The sequence below is a fragment of the Gallinula chloropus genome (assembly GCF_964237585.1).
Source record: "Gallinula chloropus genome assembly, chromosome: 2".
Lineage (NCBI taxonomy): Eukaryota > Metazoa > Chordata > Aves > Gruiformes > Rallidae > Gallinula > Gallinula chloropus.
In genome coordinates this window covers 129,287,896-129,310,937 of record NC_140086.1, presented here as the reverse complement: position 1 = coordinate 129,310,937, position 23,042 = coordinate 129,287,896, and the positions used below count along the sequence as shown (strand labels likewise).

The following is a 23,042-nucleotide window of genomic DNA, read 5'->3' as shown; positions in this document are numbered from 1 at the left end:
CCTTCAGCCACTCCTCTTAAGACCTGTGGTCCCAACCCTTTACCAGCTTCATTGCCTTCTCTGGACCTGGCCCAACACATCAATGTCCTTCTTGTAGTGAGGGGCCCAAAACTAACACAGTACTCGAGGCGTGGCCTCACCAGTCCCGAGTGCAGGGGTACGAGCACTTCCCTAGTCCTGCTGGTCACACTGTTCTTGATATGAGAGCCAGGATGCTGTTGGCCTTCTTGGCCACCTGGGCACACTGCTGGTTCATGTTCAGCCAGCTGTCATCCAATATCCCCAGGTCCTTTTCTGCCAGGCAGCTTTCCAGCCACTCTTCCCCAAGCCTGTAGTGTTGCATGGGGTTATTATGACCAAAGTGCAGGACCCAGCACTTGGCTTTGTTAAACCTCATACAATTGGCATCAGTCCATTGTCCAGATCCTTCTGCAGAGCCTTCCTGCCCTCAGATGGTCATTCCTACCCAATTTGGTGTCATCTGCAAACTTATTGAGGGTGCACTTGATTCCCTCATCCAGATCATTAAGCAAGACTAGCCCCAAGACTCATGCTACTTCTGACTGGCCACCAACTGGACTTAACTCCACTCACCACAGCTCTCTGGGATTGGCCTTCTGGCTAGATTTTTACCCAGTGAAGAGTGCACTGGTCCAAGCCATGAGCCACCAGCTTCTGCAAGAGAATGCTGTGGGAGACAGTATTGACGGCTTTGCTGAAGTCCAGTTAGATCACCCTTCCGTCATCCACCAAGCAGGTCACCAGGTCACAGAAGATCAGGTTGGTTAGGCAGGACCTGCATGAACCCATGCTGGCTGGGCCTGATCCCCAGGTGATCCTGCACATGTCCAGTGAATGCACTCAAGATGAGCTTCTCCATGATCTTCCCTGGTACCTGTCAGGTTGACAGGCATGTATCCTCTTTTCAGCCCTTCGTGTGGATGGGCATCACATTGGCAAGCCTCCCGTCACCTGGAATCTCCTCTGTTAACCAGGACTGTTGATAAATGATGCAAAGTGCCTTGGCAAGCACCTCTGGTAGCTCCCTCAGTATTCTCCGGTGGATTCCATCTGGCCCTATGGACTAGCGAGTGTCCAGGTGGCATAGCAGGTTTCCTCCTGGATTACAGGGAGTTTATTCATCCCTGTCTTCCAGTTCCAGGGATGAATGCCCTGGGGACAACTGGCATGGATATTAAGGATTGAGGCAAAGAGGGCATTAAGTACCTCAGCCTTTTCCTCATCCTTGGTGGCCACGTTCCCTTCTGCATCTACTACGAGGCCTGCAATGCACGCCTTGCCGGCCCCCACACAGCCTGCCCCGCTCCCCCACACCGCGCTGCGCTTCTCCTCGGGCCGCCTCACCCCGAGCGAAGCACCACTGCGGCGCAGACATCACCACCCACCATCTCCCATCCCTCCCGCTCCCCACTGCCCGACGCCCCGCCCGCAGCAGGAGAGGAGGCGAGAAAGGGGCGGGCGCCCGGCCGCGCATGCGCCGCAGGCAGTGCGCGGCGAGGGTGTGCTGCGGCTGCCCTCTCGGCCGGCACGGGTACGGGAGGAGAAGGGGCGGGGTCTCAGGTGGCTCGGCACGTCGCGGGCGGAAGCGGAGCGAGCGGCGCCTGACAGGCGGCTGTGGGCCGGCAGCAGAGGTAGAGCGGGGCTGCGGAAGGGACCAAGGCGAGGAGGGGGCGACGACGACACTGTGCCGGGCGGCAGTTGGGAGCGGGGTGCGGCAGAGCGGTGCCCCTTGGCTGGGGAAGGGCCGACGAAGGGCCTTCAGCGGCGTAGGGGCGGTGTGAGGTGGCGGAGGGCCGGCAGTCTGTGTGGGGAGACGGGGAGGCCCCCCCCGGGTTGGGGAGAAGCGCCAGGCGCGGCCGGGGATGAAGAGGGAGGGCGCGGGGTGCCCTCAGCCTGGCTGTGGCTGCCAGGCAGACCCAGGTTTTTACCTTACCTACGCGTCCCGCGCTGTCCTCCCCGTCAGACTTGGCCCCTGCTTCAGGCAGGCTTATCGTCCTTCTGGCTTCGGCCATGCTGCTGCCCTTCTCGTCCCTCCACCGCTCCCCCGCCGGTGTTTGTGCAGCCGTCAGTTCTCCCCCACACCCCCTGCGCGTTTGTCCTTCCGCAGCGGGCTGTGCTGCGGGGCTGTGTGAGCGCTCGGTGCTGCCCGCAGGCCGGTCTCCTTCCTGTGCGGCGAGCTCCGGTGAGCGGAGCGCGTTGGTGGCGGCGTTACCGCAGGCCCCTCGTACAGGTGTAGCTGGGGCACGCTGCGTCGAGCAGCCCGCCGCGGCTCCTCGTTCCCTGCGGCCGGATAACCGTATTCCAGGGCTGTGACGCAATGTTCCCCGACGGTGAGGAAACAGGGGTTTTCTGGTTTCTTTCCCCGTTTGCAGTGGCCTTCCTGCCATAAACTGTGGCTGCAGTGACTCGGCAGGATTGATGTCTCTCTCGTACTGTAAGGACGCTACTTTCAGAGAGGTGAAGCGGACTGACAGGGGTGGGATGGAACTGAGAAGAAAAATTGTGGTTAACTCATATAGAGGCAGCGTCCTTAACGTTGGGTTGAGCGATCTTTTGGCAGTAACAAGTTAGTGTTTTTTAAAAAAAAAAAAAGGGCAAAACATTTGTTTTAATTTTAAGAGATTATAATACATAAAACTTCCTGACAGCAAGAGTTATGGAATAATGCTTCCTTCTTCCAATATAATAAAATTGCTCTTGTATGTAACATCTGATTATATTTTAACTTAATTTTTAATCTTCCATTAAATTAATGTCAGTAAATATTTATAACATACTATTAACTCTACTTTTCAGTTTCCTAATCTAAGAGGGGAGCATCCTATAAATTCTGTTTCATGTATCTTGTCATCTAAGAGATACTGACAGCTAGAATGGAGCTTTATTTCTGTGTTTGTGTGCCACAAAGCAAAGCAGAGGGAAGTTCTGTACTGTGAGATGTTGTCGAGTTTTAGCGCAATTTAACGGCTGGGGTGGTGGTGTTTTGCACCCTCACGGGGTGAATTGGGGGACTGTGAAAAGTGACTTCTGTAGGAATTGCGATTTTTTTTTTCTTTTAACAGAACTTTAAGGTTACGACCATGCTGAACATCATAGCTAAGCATGCATTCGACTTGTTCAAATTGTACTGTAGAATTTTGGAACAAATGTCATAAATCGCTCTTTCATGCAAACATGAAAGAAAGAAGACAATATGAAGATGATAACAATACATTGCAGGTAGCATCTTCTAGCATTGCAAGTGGAGCGATTGTGGCTTTAGATCAAAAGTGGAAATGTTATTGCTGCCTTTGTTCCCATTTTGACAGCTGGAGGTACCCATGTGTATAAAGCCTGAATTATTCTGGCCTCTTTTATGTTATTTTTATGTGTTACAATATATAATTGTTTAATAATTTATTTCAGGTACTTGAGAACTCCAGAGGATTAAGCCGTTATGCTGGAATTCCTTTGGTCGCTTTTTTTAAAGCTTTTACAGTTCAAAATAAGCTATTTCCTTTTTTTTTTTTTCAAGCTTTTGTAATCATGGCTTTTAGCAACTCATTGTGGCTTTTAGCTTCTAGGAGGCGTTTGTATTAGCTAATCACATACTGTGATTCAGCTTGGGTTTTGGATGTCATTTAACTGCTGAAAGTAAGGAATTTCCCCTGGAGTTCATGATCGCTTGTGTTTTATCCAAGGATAGTTAAGGGCACTAGTTCTTGCATCTTGCCCAAACTGCAAGTAGGGTAAATGCATGCTGTCAGCTTAAATTAGGTAGTCAACATAACCGAAGACTAATTAAGTGTCAGAAATAGCCATTAAATTGTTTCAAGTAGCTGTTAAAAATCTCTTGTGCTCAGTCATTCAAATGAATGTGTTTTGTCCTGGTATAAGTTTACTGCTGAAATGTACTTAATATGATATTGGTTATTTGACAAGCTCTTTCACCTGTGATTGAAAACTTGTACAATGAAGTGGGTTAGGTTATTAGTAGTAGTGTCTGAAATTTTCTTTTATGATTGTCAACCTTACCCCCCAAAAAATGGTTACCCTTTGCCCCTGTAATTTAAAAGACTAATTTTAGGTTGCTCAGAACTAAATGGGTACTTTGCCTACATAAATCAGGGCCTGGACTAGCAGCCTCTTAGACATGAGGACTGAAAACTTACTTTGCTGAAATTGGTCTCCTTCTCTTTTATATGAAATAAATAAGAGGCTTCCATAACATAAATAATCCAGTTATGATTTCAGGGTACCTTCTACATAATTTGAACAGTGAAATATTTTTGCAGTGCACACCACTGTGGTGCTGTGGTTAACTGCTGCCTGTCATAACCCCTGTTTCTAGCTCAGATAGCTAGAAATGGTAAAAGGTGTAGAAGAAAGCAACTTACCTGTCTTTAATTAACGTTTCCTCTAGTAAATCTTCTACCAGATCGGTGTCCTGGGAAGGAGTGTGGATCTGAGGCCCTGTCTGTATTGCAGTTCTTACCACTGAAATGTCCTTTAGGTGGACACCTTGGATGCGTTCATATTCAATTTGAATTCTGCAGGTTTCCTTGAAATAAAACCAGAGAAAGTTACATTTTTCCTCTTTTCCCAGAGGAAAAGGTACAAGCCCTTTTTTCTTACCATTTTATGGGAATAGTGTTTGTGTGGATACTGCACTGTGGGTACGTTTATGACCAGTTCTGCAGTGGCGATCGCTCCCCCATTCCCACTTTCACTTTGCTAGTTGACTCCCCATCCCCTACTGTGATTTGAACAGCAGCAATAAAGCAGAAAGAATATTATCCCAGACAGAATGAAGCTGGAATTTTGTGGGGTTTGGGGTTTTTTTGTTGTTGTTGTTCAGAAGCTGATTCAGCGATATAAACCGTTTTGAGGCCCCAGTGAGAGGAGGGGAACTTCAGTGAGTATAGTATAGGGCCCCCATTGATTTCTGCTTGCTTTTAATTTTTTTTCACAACCCTTGCCAAGTCATTTCCCCTTTCAGAACCTTGAAACTTGGCTGACTGCACACAGGCAAGGCACAAAGAATTTCTGGTTTTAAATAGCTGATTTATTTTAAAAGCATTCACTGACTGTAGTAGGCGAAATAAAGGGGGGAGGTGCCCAAAAAAAAAAAAAAAAAGCAAGCCTGGATACTTTAGGGCACCAAAAAAGTACTTAAGCCAACTCCTTAGACAGAATGCAGAATCAAAACAATTGTTGGCAGCAAGCGTAACATAACCCCCATGCAAACAGAACTGCATGCATTCAAGCTAGAAACAAGTTCACTGGTATTTCTGAAATGCTCACATAGGAAAGGTGATCTAGTGTTTGGGCACTGATGATTTTTATACCAGAGCCACTAGAAACTTACCATGTGGGTTTCAAGTCTAAAGCAACATGATTTTGCTTTCCATTTGAAGTCTAGCAACAAAACAATTTGGTTGTGTGCTGCTCTTAGAAGCCTGAAGGAGGTAAAACTGTTCCTGTTTTAAGATGTTTGGGGTAGTCCCAGCAGCTCATCAGCAGTGACTATACCTGTCTGGTTAGCTGTGACTTGTTGGCCCAGACATCCTTTGGCTGCACTGAGACAGGGACTGGTGGGAGCACACAAGACTATTTTCTTCATCCCTTGTTAACAGCACTGTAAAATAATAGGTATTCTTGGTTACTTACCTGCTTTTGCTGTTCCTTTAAATCTAATGTATTTCTATGATTTCACTTGGAGTATCCATTAAAGAATACTCCCTGAAAGACAAGTAGCAATAAGGCAAAGGGATAATTTGGGTTTTCTCATCATTCTTAGTAATTGCAAGTAAAGGGCATGCAGAGGCAGAGAACAAAGGAGCATATCCTGTGGGAGAAGGTATAAAGATAGATGTCCTGGAAAAGACACCAAGCACTAGGCAGACTCCCTTGGCAGTGCATTCTAGAAGTGGTGCAGAACTGCTAAACCAGCAGCTGTCACACTGTTAGGGCAGCCCCCTCCCCCCCCCCCCCCCTTTTTTTTTTTTACCAGAAATACACCTTCATACCTGTTCTTTGGGTAGCAGTGTGTTGTATAGCGCTGTTCTTTTCAGTTGAGTCTAGCAGGTATTAATATAAATTCTCTTTTCTATCAAAAAGTCTCATCAGCCAACAGGTACTGCATGTTGATGGGCTGTGTTGTGTCAGGTGTTGCTGAGGTTTTGTCAATAGGGTATCCTTCTCTTTTCCTTCTTTTCTGTTGACCAAATTTTACAGCAGCAATAATTGGAATATTTCAAACACTGAGAGCTGATCTCATCAAAACAATGCTCAAATGCTGTTGCACTTTTCTGGGGACATAAACTGCTGTTAATTGTTGCTTGCAAGTTGAATATTCTGCTCTTTCATGGTGCTGTGCATCTGTCTAAGTGAATCTGATGAACGAACCTGGGAAACAAAGGGCAGTGTTGGTCTGCAAAAGTCACTGGTATGGATGTGCCAGTACATGGTTTTATTGGCATCTTTTCAAGAACTCATGTGCTCTTAAGGATTTGGGCACCAATTTTAAATATGAGTGATGTTGGCAAGATGATTTGTTAAAGGGAGTTTGTGTTACCTGTAGAAATGGAGAGCTGAAGTTTCTGTGTATTGCCAGGAACCGTGGTCCTGTGTAAGAGAATCTACTTAACTTCTTTGGGCACTTGTTTGCCAGCTGCACCTCATGCAGTATTTTCTCCTACTGCCAAACTGACAGTCGTCTAAGACTGCAAAATACCGTAACGCAAGCATCAGGTTTGGTGTTCCAGAAAGTTTTAGCACGTAGTCCCTGGGCTTGTAGGTAATAATTTCATTGTCCCTGCCTTCAGAGGTGTAATTGGTCAGTGGATATGGTTGTGTGCCAGTCAGCCTGTAGACTTGCCGTTTTCGCTTCTGCACAGCGACTGTGCCGTTAGGTTTCCAACTGGCAGAGAGCTCTACCCTGCCTGCTCTCAGAACAGTCAGTGTTCTGCCTGTCAGCTGAGTGATCAGTGCTCATGGTTTTCTATTGGAAAATCAGAAACCCAAATATTTTGGAAGTTACAGAGGTAAATGGGCTGGGGGGGGGGGGAGCATGCTCTAAATACATGCAAAGAAGAGAACTAATAGAGTAGAGCTGGTAGAACTGTGGAAATATTTCCTCTGTGATTTCTGTCTTCCTGAAACACTGGTTGGAGTTATGGTCGTGTCTGTTTACAGTGCAGCTTATTGTTTACTGATAAAGTACACCCACTGCACTGAGAGATGTTTGCTGCTACGAATTTAATAGAAATTTCTCATTTAGGCATTGTTTTAGTATATTAGATTTAAGTCAATGATTTAATAAACCTGTTACAGTCCCACTGTGATTGTAATAAATTCTAATTTTGTACTGTACAATATTTAATAGTAATTATTAATATCAGCTTTTGTTCATACTGTGTTAATTTCTGTCTGTTCAGTTAAAAGAATTGTTTCCACTTCTTCTGTCTGTCATCTGCTGTGGATCACTGGATCATCTCTGGATGCAGTCTCCTCTGACTATATCTGGCTTTTTGTTTTCAATCTCTTGTCTTGAGAAATCACGTATGTTTATAATAATAATTGGTTGCAAAGCCAGATTTGCTTTTGGATTCACTTGTGTCACATTGTTGTTGATGATAATTTGGCAGTCAGGAACAGATATTATGGCAGTAAGTAATAGATTGAGTAAAATTCCCATTTATCAAGACTGCTTTCTTACATATTAGTTAATTAGAGATGTATTTAGGTCTCTAGTTTACCACTGAGGAACTACTGCTTCAGTATTTGGCATTCTGTCTTTCAAAATACATGACTGGAGAGGTGACTTTATTGGGCTGTATGTTAACAATATTATGTTTAGTGCATTTTTCTTGGCTTTATCCTTAAAGTCGTTTTGATCCTTGAATGGAATGGGCTTCTCAGGCTTCGGGTTTCTCTATTATTCAGTTCTTGATGACTTTTTTTTTTTTTTTTTTGCTAAAGCTGCTTGCTATTAACTACCAGAAATACCTGATGGGTCTGCTGCTTTCTTCTTCTCTTATAAATAATCATCTGAATCTGTCCTGTGCATTTTTCAAAAGTAGAAGGTATGTACCATCTTTGCAGCACAGGTTTAAATTTGCCCTGTGGATGCTGTCAACCACTTTTAGTGGTTTAGGAGAGCCGAGATCTCTGACAGACCAGAAAAAGGGTGATGAATATGAACCAGTCTTTCGTGAGCTGACTGACTAGCAGAGCTGTCAGTGCTGTAAGGCATGTTGGAAGCTGTTAAGGATTTGGGTGTGCCTTATTTTCATGATTTACCCTGGGAGTATTTCAAAGGATATATGAAGCATCCCTTAGAGACTGCTGCATTTTTTGTGTTGTACATGAATATCATCTCTGGGTTTTGCTGGGAATAAGTCAAGCAGAATCTGAGGACGACTTTGCAACAAAATTCAAGTATGATGTTTTTTAAGTAAGTGCTGGTTTCTGTGGAGAGGTATCTGTATTCAAACAGAAGCCTGATGCTACTGGCAGGCTAAGCAGCATCAGAGGTACTAGAACTTTGCTTTATTATGGAACATGTAATGGATTTTCTGCTGCTTGTTCTTTGGAACACAGCTCAGGGGATAAAGACATGATTTTATTTTGGAGAGGCTGAGTGCTTTGATTACCAGGTGTATGTCAGCGTTTGTTTTTGTACTACTGGACAATATTAAATCCACATTAGGAGGCTTTGGCAATACCTGTTTTACACAATCAGCAGTGGCAATTGTGAAGAAAACCAAACTCTTCATCTGTCTGTGAAAGGCAAACCTGATCTCAGATCCTCTGTTCAGGAATTGCTTGTAGTTCCAAGTTCTAATGTTGCCCCTGTCTTGGACTTGTCATTTTGAGAGTAATGTAGGTATGCATATTGATTTTAAGGAACTTTGAAAAAATGCTGCTTGAATCAGTCACTACAATCTGCCTATTGAAAAGATTATCTGGAAGTTACTCTCTTCTTTGTGGATTCGTGGATTGCCATTTTGTCAATCATTCAGGGATTTGGTTTGATTTGGGTTTGTTGGGGTTTTGGCTTTCTCCTTTCCCTCCTTAGATTTTTTAAAATTTTGTCCTGGCTGTGCTCCTTCACCTTCACACTTGTCTTCCTTTTGTCTCCATCTCTACGATTAGGGGTGGTGGGAATTCCAACGAGGTGTACTCTGATGAGCCCTTTTTCCCTGTTGCTCTCTGCAGTGCTTTGACCTTTATTGCCACAAAAGCCCTTCAGCTGCAGCTGGGAGAGTGGTAAGCCTGTGTTCCTACCCAGGCTAAGTCAGTGTGAAGGGGAGAGTCTCAGTTTCCTTCTTTCACTCCTCCAGAAGTGGTGGGTAAGAAGGAGTTGGGAGAATGAGAGGGATCACAAGAGACAGTGTTCCCTCTTCTATGTATGCTGTTACATGGGATGTTACCTTTGACTTACTGAAAACAAAGGTCCATTCTGAGGACAAGTTTTGTTTAAACTATAACATTCATTTAGAGAAGTGCTGACCCTTCAGGGCAACAAGAGGTAAAAGAATATTCCAGTCCATCCATCTCATTTGTTGTACTGTTTTCTTCCTGATACGTACACCTGCTGCTCCAATGCCATTTTCTTCTAACTGGAAGTCACACAGGTGTAACCTTTTTTATTTTTATTTTTTCTTTTTGGTACTCCACACTCTGTAATCTTGGAAGAGTCTTCCAGGGCATGTGTTATGGGCCACTAGAACTCCATGCTTGAAGAAAGAGGAGACCAAATCTCCAGAACTTTGAAATTGCACTGGAGTTCATAAAGGGGGAATGACCTCTAAAACCACATAGGAAAAGTGACAAGTACAAGCAGTTCCCTTTCCTAAGTATGTCTTGCTCCCACTTCCTTTGCCCAGGTGTCAGCATTTGGGTGTTACACGGTTTACCCAGCAGGAAAAGTATTTGATTTCCGTTTGTTTCAGTGGTCAGCATGTGCACTGTGAATCAAATATATATGGCAAAGGCCCAGTCTGCAATTCCTGCTGCTCCTTGGCGTGAGTTTATTCAATCTGTTCCTCTTGGCTAGGACTCTTATCCTGGCTTGTGGTCTTATTTACAGCATGACTGCAGTTATTTCCACTCCAAAGCTCAGTAGTGATAGCATCTGAATGCTTCAGGATGTGATATGGCTCGAGATCTGTGGAGAGCTGAACTTAATTGAAGCTCTGCAAGAGCTATATCTGCTATTTTCAGACTTATTTTAATGATATAAAGTGTAGGCTTTTGGGAATATGGGTTGAAACTTGTGGTCTATCCTTGAGAGTTACTGTTTGGTCTTCCAAGTCTTCTTGTGAATACACTACTCCTGGACCTCATGTAAATGTTTTCCATCTTATTTGATACTATTCAGAGATTGTGTAGATGTATAATGATGCAGATGCAGTTTATGCTTTAATGTCTGAGTGCAGAGCCATGGATTTTGTGAAAAGCTGTGAAAAAGAAGTTTTGGTTAGCTCAGGTTTAGGAAGGATCTTTTTCAGAAAACCCAACCGCACAATTCCAAATATTGGTTGTAATACAGTAGAATATATTTTTAATTGTTTTATCTCTTATGTACTTCACACGAATTTGTGTCTTAAAAGCAGGCCTTTTGGGGATAAGGACGTATTTTGAACCAAGTACTTCTCATTGAATTTACAGTGGGCTTTCAGATTACTGCATATTGGCTATTTGTCCATGTGCGTGGTGATATCTCACAGTTAAGCTGAAGTAAGTTATTCCCTATTCAGTGACTTGTGGTTGCCACTGACATTCGTACACCCAACAGTAAAAGGAAGATTTTATGTACTGGTTGTTCCTGTTGGGCATTTTTCACAAAATAACCTGTTATTTTACAGTAACTTTAGTGTCAAAGTCCTAATATTGCTCTGCCTTGAGCTGATAATTTTCAGAATAATATAGATATGTATGTTGATTTTAGAGGACCTCAGAAATTTGCCACTTGAATCAGTCACGTTGATTGAGAGGACTGCCTGTTGAGAGGGTTATCTGAAGAGCAAAGGTGAAGGGAAAGCGACAAGCACAACTTGTGTGTTGGCCATGAGGCCAGTGGGACTGGTCAGCAGAGGCAATGAAAAATACTGTGGAGGCGGAATTCAGATGAGTGCTTAGCAGGATTAGAAATTTGGTCCCAATATTTTAATGAAAACAGAGACCCGAGTACCGCTATAGAAAGGTTGGAACTCTATTAAATGTGTAACTTCGGCCTGAAAAGTGCTCATGTCAGGTAATAGGTGGGAAAGAATAGGAAATAACAGGGAAAACATGACTAGCATGTAAAATTAGTATCTTTATCCAGACTGTTAAATAATAGAAACTCTCTCTCAAAAAAAAAAGTATTGAATTGGAGAAGTTTCAGATATGGCTGGAAAATGGGAAATATGAGGTATACACATATAGAGAGACTGAAAGGATCAGATTTCTCTGGGGGTGGGGAAGTAGGGAATGATACATACATAAGTATATGTGTATATACATAGATGAAGAATCTGGAACATCTGCTGTCACTTTCCTGTAACACTAAAAAAGGGTCACACTTCAGTGAGATTCTTCTTGAGTTTTTTAGTTTTTAAAAGTATGTTGAAACCAGTTATTTGCATTCAGATGTATGCAAAAATGGAAATGGATTCTATGTTTTTCCCTAACAATTGCTTCACATTAGGTTTAAAAATGCATTTCTGTTTTAAAAGCATGTAGTTTGAAGCCCTCAACTTCAGCCGCTCCATGTGAATATGAAGGTCTCTCTTGTCCTGCACTTTAATTATTTTATTTTTATTTCATTTTCCCAATACAGAGCTCCCTGAAGATGTCTGATTCATATTGCTTCAAACTGTCTGGACATTTGCTGTTTATCTGCTGAAGCTTTCGTATCATTTGTTTTTCTCCTGAAGCCTTAATCTATTTGAGGAATCAGAATTTGGCTGCTATGGTAAGGCTTTTTTAAAGTGGTAGTAAAACCCTAAAAGTAGGTGCAGTGTGCCAGTTGATTTCAGTTTTATTTCTTTCTTTGAGCAAGACACCAAAACAAATCTCACGCTGTACAAAACCAGAAGAGGATGATACCCAACCTTGATCTAACCAACCAAGAAACTTTGTTCTGCGTTTTATCTGTTTATACTTGCCCCGTGCTTCTGTGTGAGGAATAAGAATCAAGTGAAATACATCACAAGGTCTTTTTATTGTGTGTAGATGTATATGTATAATTCATTAAAATGTTGTATATAAGTGTTTTACAAGTCTCTTCTACATACCGCATTCTGTTTTAAACATGTTTGGGTTTAACGTCAGTTCAAATTACAGTATTTAAAGTACTTAAGGTGATTCATAAAAGTATAGAAGTTTTGATTTTTTGGAGAAGAAAAATTGGTATAAATAAGAAGAGGAAACCTTGTAAACAGTGGGTGAGATAAAGATGACGGCACCTTTCAGCAGATACAAATCTGGAAGAGTTTGCTTAACTGTGCCATAATACTGCATTTGGAAATTGCCATTTGTCCTTGATCTCAACAGCTGCAGCAGTTTTGAATAATGGTGTGATATTTTACAAATTTCAGGAATCAAGACCAACTAAAACATGAGAAGATACATTCAAGATGATCCAGCCAGAAGATTTTTCACTTCATAAAAATCTTATTTTTATTTAATATGTAAAATACTTTGACAAAGCCAAGTTCAGTTACGTATCTTGAAATTGAGACACACCTGTGGCCTTCATCAGAAATGTTTCTAACCTTTTCAAGAAAAAATATGTCCCAGAAACTGAGCATGTTTTTACTAGTTTTTGGAATCATTTGGGGGTTGATGTTGCTACGCTACACTTTTCAGTATCCGAGACGCCAGAGCAGCGCCGAGCTGCGCGGACAGATCTTAGATCTGAGTAAGAGATACGTCAAAGCACTGGCAGAAGAAAACAAAAATCTAATGAATGGTGCCGGTGGAGCTTCTGTGACAGGATATGGTAAGAGGAAAAACCCCAATGTACTAGTTATTTTAACACTTTTTTTAATTAAAACTGTAACGTTAAACTGTTTTTCTTAAATAGACATTGCTCCTTAATAGAAAGAAAACTGTCTGTGTCAGCTGATTTGATTTTATTTGCTGAAGTTGAAGATGTGGTGCAAAATCAAGCTTGCAACAGATTTTTGTTTTCCAGGAATTTTTTGAGGTGTCTCCAGGTCTACAGTTACTGTTACTCACAGGATTAGCAGCGTGCTCTAGCGTTGTGCTTTTTCAGATTCTGAAGTTACTGAGGTGCTTGATAGGGGGACAAAGATTTAGATTAAGTCACTTTAACATTCCACATTCATGTAAAAGAAGAAGCAGCAGAAAGCAACATAGTAGTTGAGTTTGCAGTCTTGGGGCTGCAAGGCAAGGATGCATTTAACAGAATCTCCCCTTGCTTTAGAAGTAGCAGTTAGAGAAAAGGTGCCTTGTCTATAGAGTTTTGATACTTGCTGCATCGTGTGTCTCTGATTTACCCGTTAATTTGATGGATGTTGTTTCCAGTAGTCATTGGTAATAGTTACTAGAGCCTGTGCCTGTCTTCTGAAATGCAGAAAATACAGTTTTGAGATCTTTTTAGCAATGCTATAAAAATGTTCTAATGATTTTAACTCTTTGGTCCCTTGTAGCTTCCCTTGAGGGAGGGCTGTAATGAGCTGTAAGGTAATCCCTTAGGGATTAGGTTTGAAGAAACTACTTGTATTCTGTCATAATGGAAAGAAGGGAATCTGTGAAAATAAGGGTAAAGCAAAGCTTAAAAAAACCCCAAACCACGAAGATTTGTATTAATGCACTTTGATCCCCTCTTACGGAATCCTTAAACAGCTCTGATCTGCCAGTTGTAGGATGCCCTTTGTAGGCACTCTGGTAAGACTCAGGAACTACTCAGGAGCAAGGAAGCAAGTCTGTGGTGATGAGGTGAGCAGGAAGCAATCCAAGAGGAGGAGGATAGTATCAAAATGTCTAAAATGACAAATGGTATTAAAGAAAAATCAAGCAGCTGTTTCATTCTGTACTTGTATGGTAATCTGCACTCTTTCCCAAAAAGCATCCTGAGAGGGATTGCATGTTTTAAGATGTGAATATGTTGAAATAGCAGTCTTTTTCCACACCTAGTAATAGCATCTAATTTCTTTTTTTTTTTTTTTTTCTTCCCATTACCTTCAGCTGATCTTAAGAGAACAATTGCTGTTCTTCTGGATGACATTTTACAGCGCCTGGTGAAATTGGAAAACAAAGTTGACTACATCGTTGTGAACGGCTCAGCAACAAACACCACTAATGGAACTAGCAACCAGGTGTCAGTAACTTCAAATAAACGTGTGAAATCAGCAAGCAACATCAGATAGCAACCAGGGCCGCTTTGTGTAGCTGCATCTGTGATAGGTAGTATTTAAGATAAGCTTTTTATCCGTGGCTAGGGCAAAGCAGTAGCTAACTCTAAAAGACGCATAAACTATTCTATTATACAATGTGCTGGATCTCTGTAGGCCTAACTTATGTGCATAGGTTCTCAAAGCATTGTTTCATTGCCTTTGAGCAGTACTTCTGAAGTGATCTTTGTTGTCTTTAAAGATATTTTGATGAGTTGATGTAATATGCCATTGCATAATAACAGTAAATGGAAAGCAACGAGGAACTTACAGGTAGGTTTCTAAATACATTTATTTAAGTATAAATATATCTTTCAGATAGGTGAGCAGTATTGTAGCTTATTCAGTTTTTGTGATCTACATTAAACCAAGGAACAGAGGAAAACACATTGTTAAACAGATGTTAGAAAATGTGTATACTTGTAATTTTGTTACTTAATTACTAAAACAATATTAAATTGAGGATATCATTGGCGGTAATATTTTAAAATTATGACCCAAAGAATGTCTTTATTTGCACTATCTGTCAGAATAGCTAGAGAGAATTTACTGTATATTTAAGGAAATGAATTATAATAGGAAAACATCCTAGGTAGTAACACTGTCCAGGTGTATCTTTATGCTGGAGTTAGGGCAGTGAGATTATCAATAGCAAATTATAGTCTATGATATCTTAGATGATTATTTCTTACAAAGATATTTAAGTGTATTTTGTAATTGCAGATGAAATTATTTAAGTGATGGGAATAAGTTTTGCATATGTGAATAATGTTTATTTTTATTCATTGCGGTTTCTTTTTAACTTTGCAATTTGTGATGAGTACAGCATACCATCTCTCTGAATTGCTTTTTTGGTCAGGAGGAAAAGCAATGAAGGGAAACAAGGAGTCTCTGCATTTATCAGAGATCTCTTTACTAAGGGTGTCTTATCACGGAATATTTGAGAGCTAAGGTAACGTTTGCCTTATGTCTAAGTTAGCCTTAGAGCAGAGCGAATCGCAGCATGGATGCACTGCACTTAAATGTTTCTGAAGTCATATCGAAGAGAAAGTGCCACTGAGCCTGTTTCTTACAATGTACTGAATGTTTTTTTGGGGGGGAGGGTACGTTCAGGGACTTTTGCCAAAAATGTGCTGTGAGTAGGTTTGTGGGGGTGGTCTAATCCTATATTAAGGAAAAAAGCTACCAGTACAACCAGAGGTGCTGGATGATATACCATCCAAAGTGACATGTGTTTTTCTTTTCCTCCATTTCCCTGCTGATGTTCTGGACTGTTGTAACAGAAAAATACACTTGCTACCTTAGTATCCAGATTTTTTTTTCTGTCACACTGTGTGTAAGTATATACTCACTTCAATGCAGAAAGAGAAAAATAAATTTTTAATTGTACTTGTAAAGGCTCCTGGGATTTTTTGTTTGGGGTTTTTTAGGTCTTTTTACCAGTCTTGTCATTGTTGCTACATGTGCGGTGGGTGTTTCTGGATTGCAAAATTACACATCTCTGAACTTTAGTAGTGGTCTGTCTGGTATTATACCTGCTCAGTCACTGAAACTCCTCAGGATAGAGGTGAGGGGAGAAAGAAGTGAAAAGAAAGTAAAATTACTGGTTTAGATCTTTAATGGTGAAGACTTCACTCTTGAAGAGCAAATCTGCAAGTCTCTTGACAATGTGAAGGCAGGGAATAAAAAGCATAGATAGATATAAAAGCCTGAGTACTTGATTGATACCAACCAAAACCTTGGTGTCCCTTTGTGATATAAACTAACATGAGTAGTTTTTCTGTGTGTATGCAAAGTGAATTCTCTTTTCACATACGGGTATGTGAAATCTTAAGTTATTGAGGATTGTTTGATGTAACAAAAGTTGCAAGGTGATTATTTGTCAGTACGTGCACACACTGGGGATTCTGGAGTCTCATATGCTAATTTACATGCAGTTCTGTACTCTTCAAAGTAATTCATGGTGCCATTAGTAAATAGTTGCCTTTCTCTCAGGTTTCAGCAATACAGTGGCTCATTGACATTAGCTGGTACTTGACAAATACATAGGGAGAACTGAGCTATCTGTATCTTATGGCACAAATGTTCCATTTGTTAATATAGCTGAAACAACTGTTCATCAAGAAGCAAGTTAAAAATACTAGAATTAATTTTACATGTCAGCATTATTAGGGGTTGATACAGTGATACATCCATATCTGTGATAATGTCTTGCCCGTATTTCCATGGCCAGTCTTGTTCTGACAGGTGTTCTCTGCTTTGCCAATGATCTGGTGCAGTACTACTTCCATGTGTTCTGTGCTCTGGCAGTATAGAGGTTGGAAGCTGAGCCTCATCCTTTTTGCTGAGATACCTGCATGTTTCAGAGTCCCAAACCCAAACTTTGGGTGTGTGGGTGAAGGAAAAGAGTGTAAGGAAGGGATAAGGGGAAGGCCTCAACTGCTTTTTCTATCAACAACAGAAGCAAAAGAATACCCACGTTTTTACCTTGCAGCCTCCTTTATAGGATATTCTAGTTTTGCCCTTTAAATCTCGTTAAATTTTGAGCCTTGAATTTTCCCAGCTGTAATTGAGTGTAATTGAGCCTCATGAATTTTTACCAGCTGATTTCACTAGATAATTGGTAGTACTTCTGTGAATGATTGTTTTATGTAGCTAGCAAAAAATGTTCAAGATCCACTCCCAACCAAAAGTTCTAATGAAGAAAAATGGAAAGAAGAGCATATTGATTGATGTCTGAACAGCACCACGGGTCTTAATGCAGCTCTGACAGCGACAGCCAAGTAACTGCCAGGCCAACATCACTCTTTAGGGAATATTGCCTTGGTTCCCTAGTTCTTCTTGTTGCTTTCCTCGTCTAAATAAATAATTTTTGAATCCCACCATAGTAACCTGTGGTGGTTTGACCCTGGCTGGAGGCCAGATGCCCACCAAAGTCGCTCTATCACTCAGCTGGACAGGGCAGAAAAATATATATTGAGAGGCTCAGGAGTTGAGATAAGGACAGGGAGAGATCATTCTGCAGTCAGCATCATGGGCAAAACAGACTCAACACAGAATAAAGGAAAGAAAACTAATTTATTACACACACACAAACACAAACAGAGAAACCAGAGTAGGCTAATGAGTAGTATAGTCAGATTTTAAAACACCTCCCCATACCACTCCCTTCTTCGTGGACTTAAATTTATTCATGATTTCCCTCCCTTCCCCCCCTGTGTCACAGGGGGAGACAGGCATGGGGGTTTCAGTCAGTTCCTCACTAGATGTTTTCCTTCTTAGCAGGGTGGGAAGCGGCATTTCTCATACTCTTCCCCTGCTCCAGCATGGGGTCCCACCCATGGGAGATGACTTCCTTCACAAACTTCTCCAACGTGAGTCCTTTCCTATGGAGCTTCAGCTCTCTACCAGCTGCCCCAGTGTGGGTCACTTCTATGGGGTGCAGTCATAAATCATAGAACGTGTCTCAGTTTCTCAGGCCCAGACTATTCCAGCCTGGTCCCCCATGGGGTCACAAGCCCCCCCAGCAAACCTGCTCTGGTGTGGGCCTCTATCTCTCCATGTGCTGCAGGTCTGGCCAGGAGCTTGCTCCAATGCAGGTCACAGTGCATTCTGTATGTCTCCACCCTCTCTAGCATGGGGCCTTCCATGGGCTGCAGGTGAGATCTCTGCTCCCCATCATCTTCCATGGGCTGCAGGGGGACAGCCTGCCCCAGCATGGGTTTCTCCATGGGCTGCAGGGGAATCTCTCTGGCACCGGGGGCACGTCCTCTCTCCCTTCTTCACTGACCTTGGTGCCTGCAGTTTCTTACATCTTCTCACTCCCTTCTCTGGTGCCAAAAAGCAGCTGCCTGCAGGGTTTTTTTTACTTTAAATATGATTCCCAGAAGGGTTGTGAGTGTCACTGATGGGCTTGGCCTCAGTCAGCAGCGGGTCTGACCTTGAGCCTCTTGGCTGGGGTTTATTTTGTCGGGCCTAGGAAAAGCTTCCAGCTGCTTCTTGCAGAAGCCACCCCTGCAGCTCCCCCATCTCGACCAGAACCTTGCCATGAAAAAACACAACATAACCTTAATATAATTAAGATATCCCAGCATTGTCTCACAATTGTGTGTGAAGAAGGAAAAAGTGCTGAGTGGTCCCACATTAAAGCACGTTTGGGATGAATGAATGGACAGACAGATACTCCACTGACAGAGACGTCTCTTAACAAGCTGCTTATCTGCTATTAGGATCACAGAAGTTTGGTGATCTGTTTTTAATGAAATAATTCAAAAGTACAGAAACATGGCACAAGGATGTAGAGGTTCTTGTAATCAATGTGGTGAAACATCAGTATCCTTGGCATCCTGTAACATGCTGAACATATTGCAGTTATCTCTTTCCAAGTAACTGCTCGATACATGTTTTTCATTAACACAGCCGTTTAAAGAGGCTGGCTAGATAGATCTAAGTTGTAATTAAAGATACTTGTTAATGCAGAGGTATCCAGTCTGCATGTCTGTGATGTGTGCAAGTTGCCTAAGTGACAGACTGCCTCCTGTGCAGGTATGTATTCTGGGGGTCATCACTGCTGTTGCAGCCTTTGTTTGGGGGAATGCAGAAGCAGAGTAAATTTAGCAACTTCTACAAGGAGTTTATTTGAAAAATGACCACATAAAATTTAAGTCCCCAGTTTATTATGTTTTCTTCAAAAATATTTTAGAAAATACATCCTCAAAATACTCAAAGTAATGGTACAAGAAAAATTGCTAAAACTGTATTACTTAATTGGTGTCGGGTTTTGTCTTTTTTTTTTAAGCTCATGTGGGGTGTCTATGGAAATCTTTAATGATTAATCCAATTATAACCTACTTACCTGGGCTGTGTGCTTTCATTAGTTTGTGCTTCACAGAAGAACACCGTCTGCTGTCTGTGGGGCTCATTGTAATGTATCTGATAGAATGTAAAATACTTCTGCAAAGGCAAGAGGCAGCTAAGAAGGTGAATTAGACTTCTGCAATGTTTCTCATGTGGAATAGACCGTTACTGAACTGGTATTTCACTAAATACCAGTTTGACTGGGATGGCATACATGTGCATTTGTATCTGTTTAAAAATGTCATTTAGGCTATTAAAATGAGGCCCCAGTTAAACAAAAAAGCCTCCCATTACAGACATATATGAAATCACATCACTTAAGCACCAGCGGCATTGCTGCTACTGAATTATCTTATCTGTAAGTGATCTTAATTACTACAAATTTCCTAACTATGTTTGTCAGTACCTCCAGCAGAAACCTTTCATTATTAATTGACCCTTGGTTGCATATGCCCTGTGGCATACTCTATTAAGTTCATGTTCTGTTTCTCTCAGAGCAAAACTGGAAAGAAACGTTGACATTTTTAAATGCCTGTAAAGCAGGGTTAATAATATGCAAACTAATTTTACTGTAGCATAATGTATGGCTGTGGTTAGAAGTTTATAAGAAGTGAGTACTGCTTGCATTTGCTTTTAAGTATAACAGAGTATTGATAACAAACGTGGAGGGAGGAAACAAGTTGATGGAAACAGTTTCCATTATTCTTTATGCCTCTTCAGTTATTCTTATTTTCAGAATAGCTAATTAAGAGATAGTCATTGACTAACTACTACTTCAAAATGATGACTTGAGGTCTAAAATATTAAAAGTTATTTCTAAATTATTTGTTCTTGCATTAATAAAATGTCTATCTTCAATTTATGTAGGTATTTCACTGAGATTCATTTTAAAGCACTTGTCAAACTTGTAAGGATTTGAAAAAAATTAAAGGGTCACACATTTTATTGTTAACAGAGGGTGTTGAGAGAGACTGTCAACACCCTACGGAGCATTAAGCTGTTGCCTTTGATGTGTAGGCAGCACCTTAGGTCTCACAGAGCTGTACTGTAAGTGAGTGTCCATATGTTCAACCCACATCAATGTGTTCCGAGATCCTGGGCCAGCAGCGTCCGTATGCTACATCACAGCCACAGGAGGTAAAGTGTGCCATCTGGATTTCTGTTCCTTTTACTCACCTTGTGGCATGGCCTCTACAGTAGCTGAAAGCCTTTTTTTTTCCCCTGCTGTTCAAAAGCATTCGACAGTTTACCATGGAAAATCTGGTTTCATTCTGCCTTTAATGAATTTTATTTTGGATATCCACTAACAATCTCTTAGGAAGGATGGGAGACAGGAGAGTGTTTTCTGAATCAAATATATTCCAATTCTCATGCTATGACAGTAAAACAGTGCTTGAAATATCTTTATTGGCTAAGAACTCTACTTAATTCTGTTCCCAACTAAGTCTGAGCACAAATTTGGATCCAAGCAGATGCTGGGGTGCTAACAAGCTGAACACTGTCTCTTTATTGCAGAGAACACTTGCTGTGATCAAATCCAGGAATGAATCCTCAGTTTTTAAGATGGGAGTTAGTTCATAGGAGGCACCCCACAAAAAATTACTTTTGATTTCCTACTCTCAACACCTTAACCACAACTGTTTCACAGGTAACCTGGCATTAAGGTACCTCATAGACTAACGTTTGTAGCCCATCACCAAAAGCTGCCTAGTTCAGAAACATGGCTCTGCCCTCCAAAGCCAAACTGTATTTCAGAGCACTGTTCTCCAAGATCTTGCACGGATGAGGGATGTCAACCCGTGGCATAGGAGCTCTGCTCATTCTGTGTGAATCAGGCTTGCCAAAACTCTCCCCTGACTTCTCTGGGAGTGCTGGGATTGCTGGCACCAGTGAGATGTGCATACAGATAAGGTATCTCAAAGATCTTTCTGTGAAGTAACATGTTCCTCAAACTAGCTGTACGTTCAAATTCCCCGTCTGCAGAGCTGCTTGTCTTGCTCTGAAGGTCCCCTTTCCCCATCTGTGTCATTTTCAAAGTTCTGGTCACAGCAGGACTTTTTGTGTGTGGTTTTATTTTCCCTTCCTAGCTTACTTGAAGATGTATTGACTGCAGAGATGGCTTGCTCCCATGCATTTTCTACTTTCAAGAGAGACCTCTGTGCGTTCAGATCTCAGCATGACAGAACATGCATGTTGTGTTGTACTGCAGCACTGGCTGCTCCGCTGAAATTTCTTATACATGTGGCATAGCCACAGGACAAATGCCCGGACCATGTGCCCTGTCACCTTATTTAGATACTGCTGGAAACTGGGGAGTCTCCCTGTTGTTTCATCTCCCTCTCTGGGGGATGTTTTGGCAAAGCACTGACTCAGTCCTTGTGATACCTCGCTTCACCTTCTGCTTTGCTGCTGGTGGCTTGCCCAGCACAAAACAATCTGGAGATTTCCTTGAATTACTGTACCTTTTTCAACAGGCACCCGTCCTTACGCTGTACAGAAAAAGCCCATCCTCTGGGGATGTCTCTCTTCACAGTCTGAGCACAATTTAAACACCAATTTCCTCAAGTTCAGTTAAGCAAAACACACTGCAGTTTTAACTCACGTATTCAGTTGCTATGTGACCACCATGTCTGGATCAAGAGGAAGCAGCATCAGAAACGGCAGCCTGTGGTCTATTCACTCCTCCTTCAAAGACATCAGAGGAGTTGTTTCAGTGTGGTGGTGTTCTTTGTAGCAGGAACTGTGGAGGAACTGGGAATTGTAGGTTGGTGGGTTGGTTATGCATGTTTCCCAAAGTTTCTCCCCTTTGGTCTTGAACTATGAACAAAACACCAGTGAGTTTAAGGTAAGATGATGCTATCGAGAGGCAGCTTTCATGTTCTAGATGAAATCTTTCAAGATATTCTAGATAAATGGCTACAGCTGTTTGGGTTGGGGTTTTCTGAGGGGAATTTGGATCAACAGCTCTGGATTCTTTCTAAAACACTGACAGGGGCTGTCTCTGCCATGAAGAGTTTTACAGCTGAGTTCCTCAATTCTGTAACTGAATGTGTTCTGCACATTCTGTGCAGATTCCTTCATTTGCCAAGAACGAAGCTCTCCCTAGGTATAAACTTACCCGCTGAGGTAGCTTAGAGATTTGAGATCTACAGTCACAAGTGAAGGGTTGACAGGTAGTGGTGGGAAATCCACGGAAGGTGGTTTCTTTGCTAAATACGTGCACCTTATGGGATAGGTCATATAATGCATCAATAATGAAATGTACATTGCATCTTAGGCATTTATGTTCTTTAGACCTGATTTAAGATGTTTGTTGAAGAGTAAATAGTTGGAATGAATTTCTTTACAGTCACCTCATTTTACTAAAACTAGCCATTAAAAACATTTGGAATAGGGAAAAATCATATAGCAGTCATGTCTATGCCAAAACTGTGCTTTCAGACTTGTCTTTTCAAGTAAGCATTATATAAAGGCTGTAACTTCTCTCTAACGTATTTTTTGTGTAATAAACTGAACACTAGAATTTTAAGACAGGAAAATATTTTAACATTAGTTTGAGCTTTTTCTTGTGGTAGCATCTTTACCATCAACCCAATCTGTAAAATCCAAAGAACCTTTCTTCTGCAGTAGGACCTCATCTGTCAAAGCTAAACCCAAACAAAGGCTTTTTTTGCCATAAAGCTTGTTTGGTTTTCCCGTTTTATCTGTTATCTAATAAAAGATCCCACCTCTTTTCAATAAACCTTACTAAACACAATCCACAACAAAGGAAGA

The 23,042-nt window shown here is 41.7% G+C and overlaps 1 protein-coding gene and 1 long non-coding RNA gene across 3 annotated transcripts; one reads left to right on the top strand and one right to left on the bottom strand.

Moving 5' to 3' along the window:
• The first annotated feature begins 1,579 nt into the window (after positions 1-1,579).
• CCDC126 (coiled-coil domain containing 126) lies at positions 1,580-14,525 on the top strand. 2 transcript variants are annotated; one of them, XM_084260336.1, is made up of 4 exons: positions 1,580-1,652; positions 11,831-11,965; positions 12,591-12,994; positions 14,206-14,525. In XM_084260336.1, exons 3-4 carry the CDS (start codon positions 12,757-12,759, stop codon positions 14,385-14,387), a joined length of 420 nt encoding a protein of 139 aa, XP_084116462.1. In that variant the 5' UTR covers positions 1,580-1,652; positions 11,831-11,965; positions 12,591-12,756; the 3' UTR covers positions 14,388-14,525. The 2 variants fall into 2 exon arrangements, with proteins under 2 accessions (XP_084116462.1, XP_084116463.1); XM_084260337.1 differs by lacking the exon at positions 1,580-1,652 and having other exon boundaries at positions 11,777-11,965.
• Positions 14,526-18,440: 3,915 nt separating this feature from the next.
• LOC311188832 lies at positions 18,441-22,026 on the bottom strand. The gene is made up of 3 exons (XR_014617137.1): positions 21,871-22,026; positions 19,267-19,364; positions 18,441-18,452 (listed from the first exon to the last, which is right to left on the bottom strand). It is a non-coding gene; the product is annotated as an uncharacterized lncRNA (long non-coding RNA).
• Positions 22,027-23,042: the final 1,016 nt, after the last annotated feature.

Excerpts from the sequence above, each read along its gene's own strand:
- CCDC126 (XM_084260336.1), top strand. The coding sequence starts at position 12,757 with ATGTTTCTAACCTTTTCAAGAAAAAATATGTCCCAGAAACTGAGCATG. Across the intron at positions 12,995-14,205 it reads AGCTTCTGTGACAGGATATG|CTGATCTTAAGAGAACAATT; the intron begins GTAAGAGGAAAA and ends CATTACCTTCAG.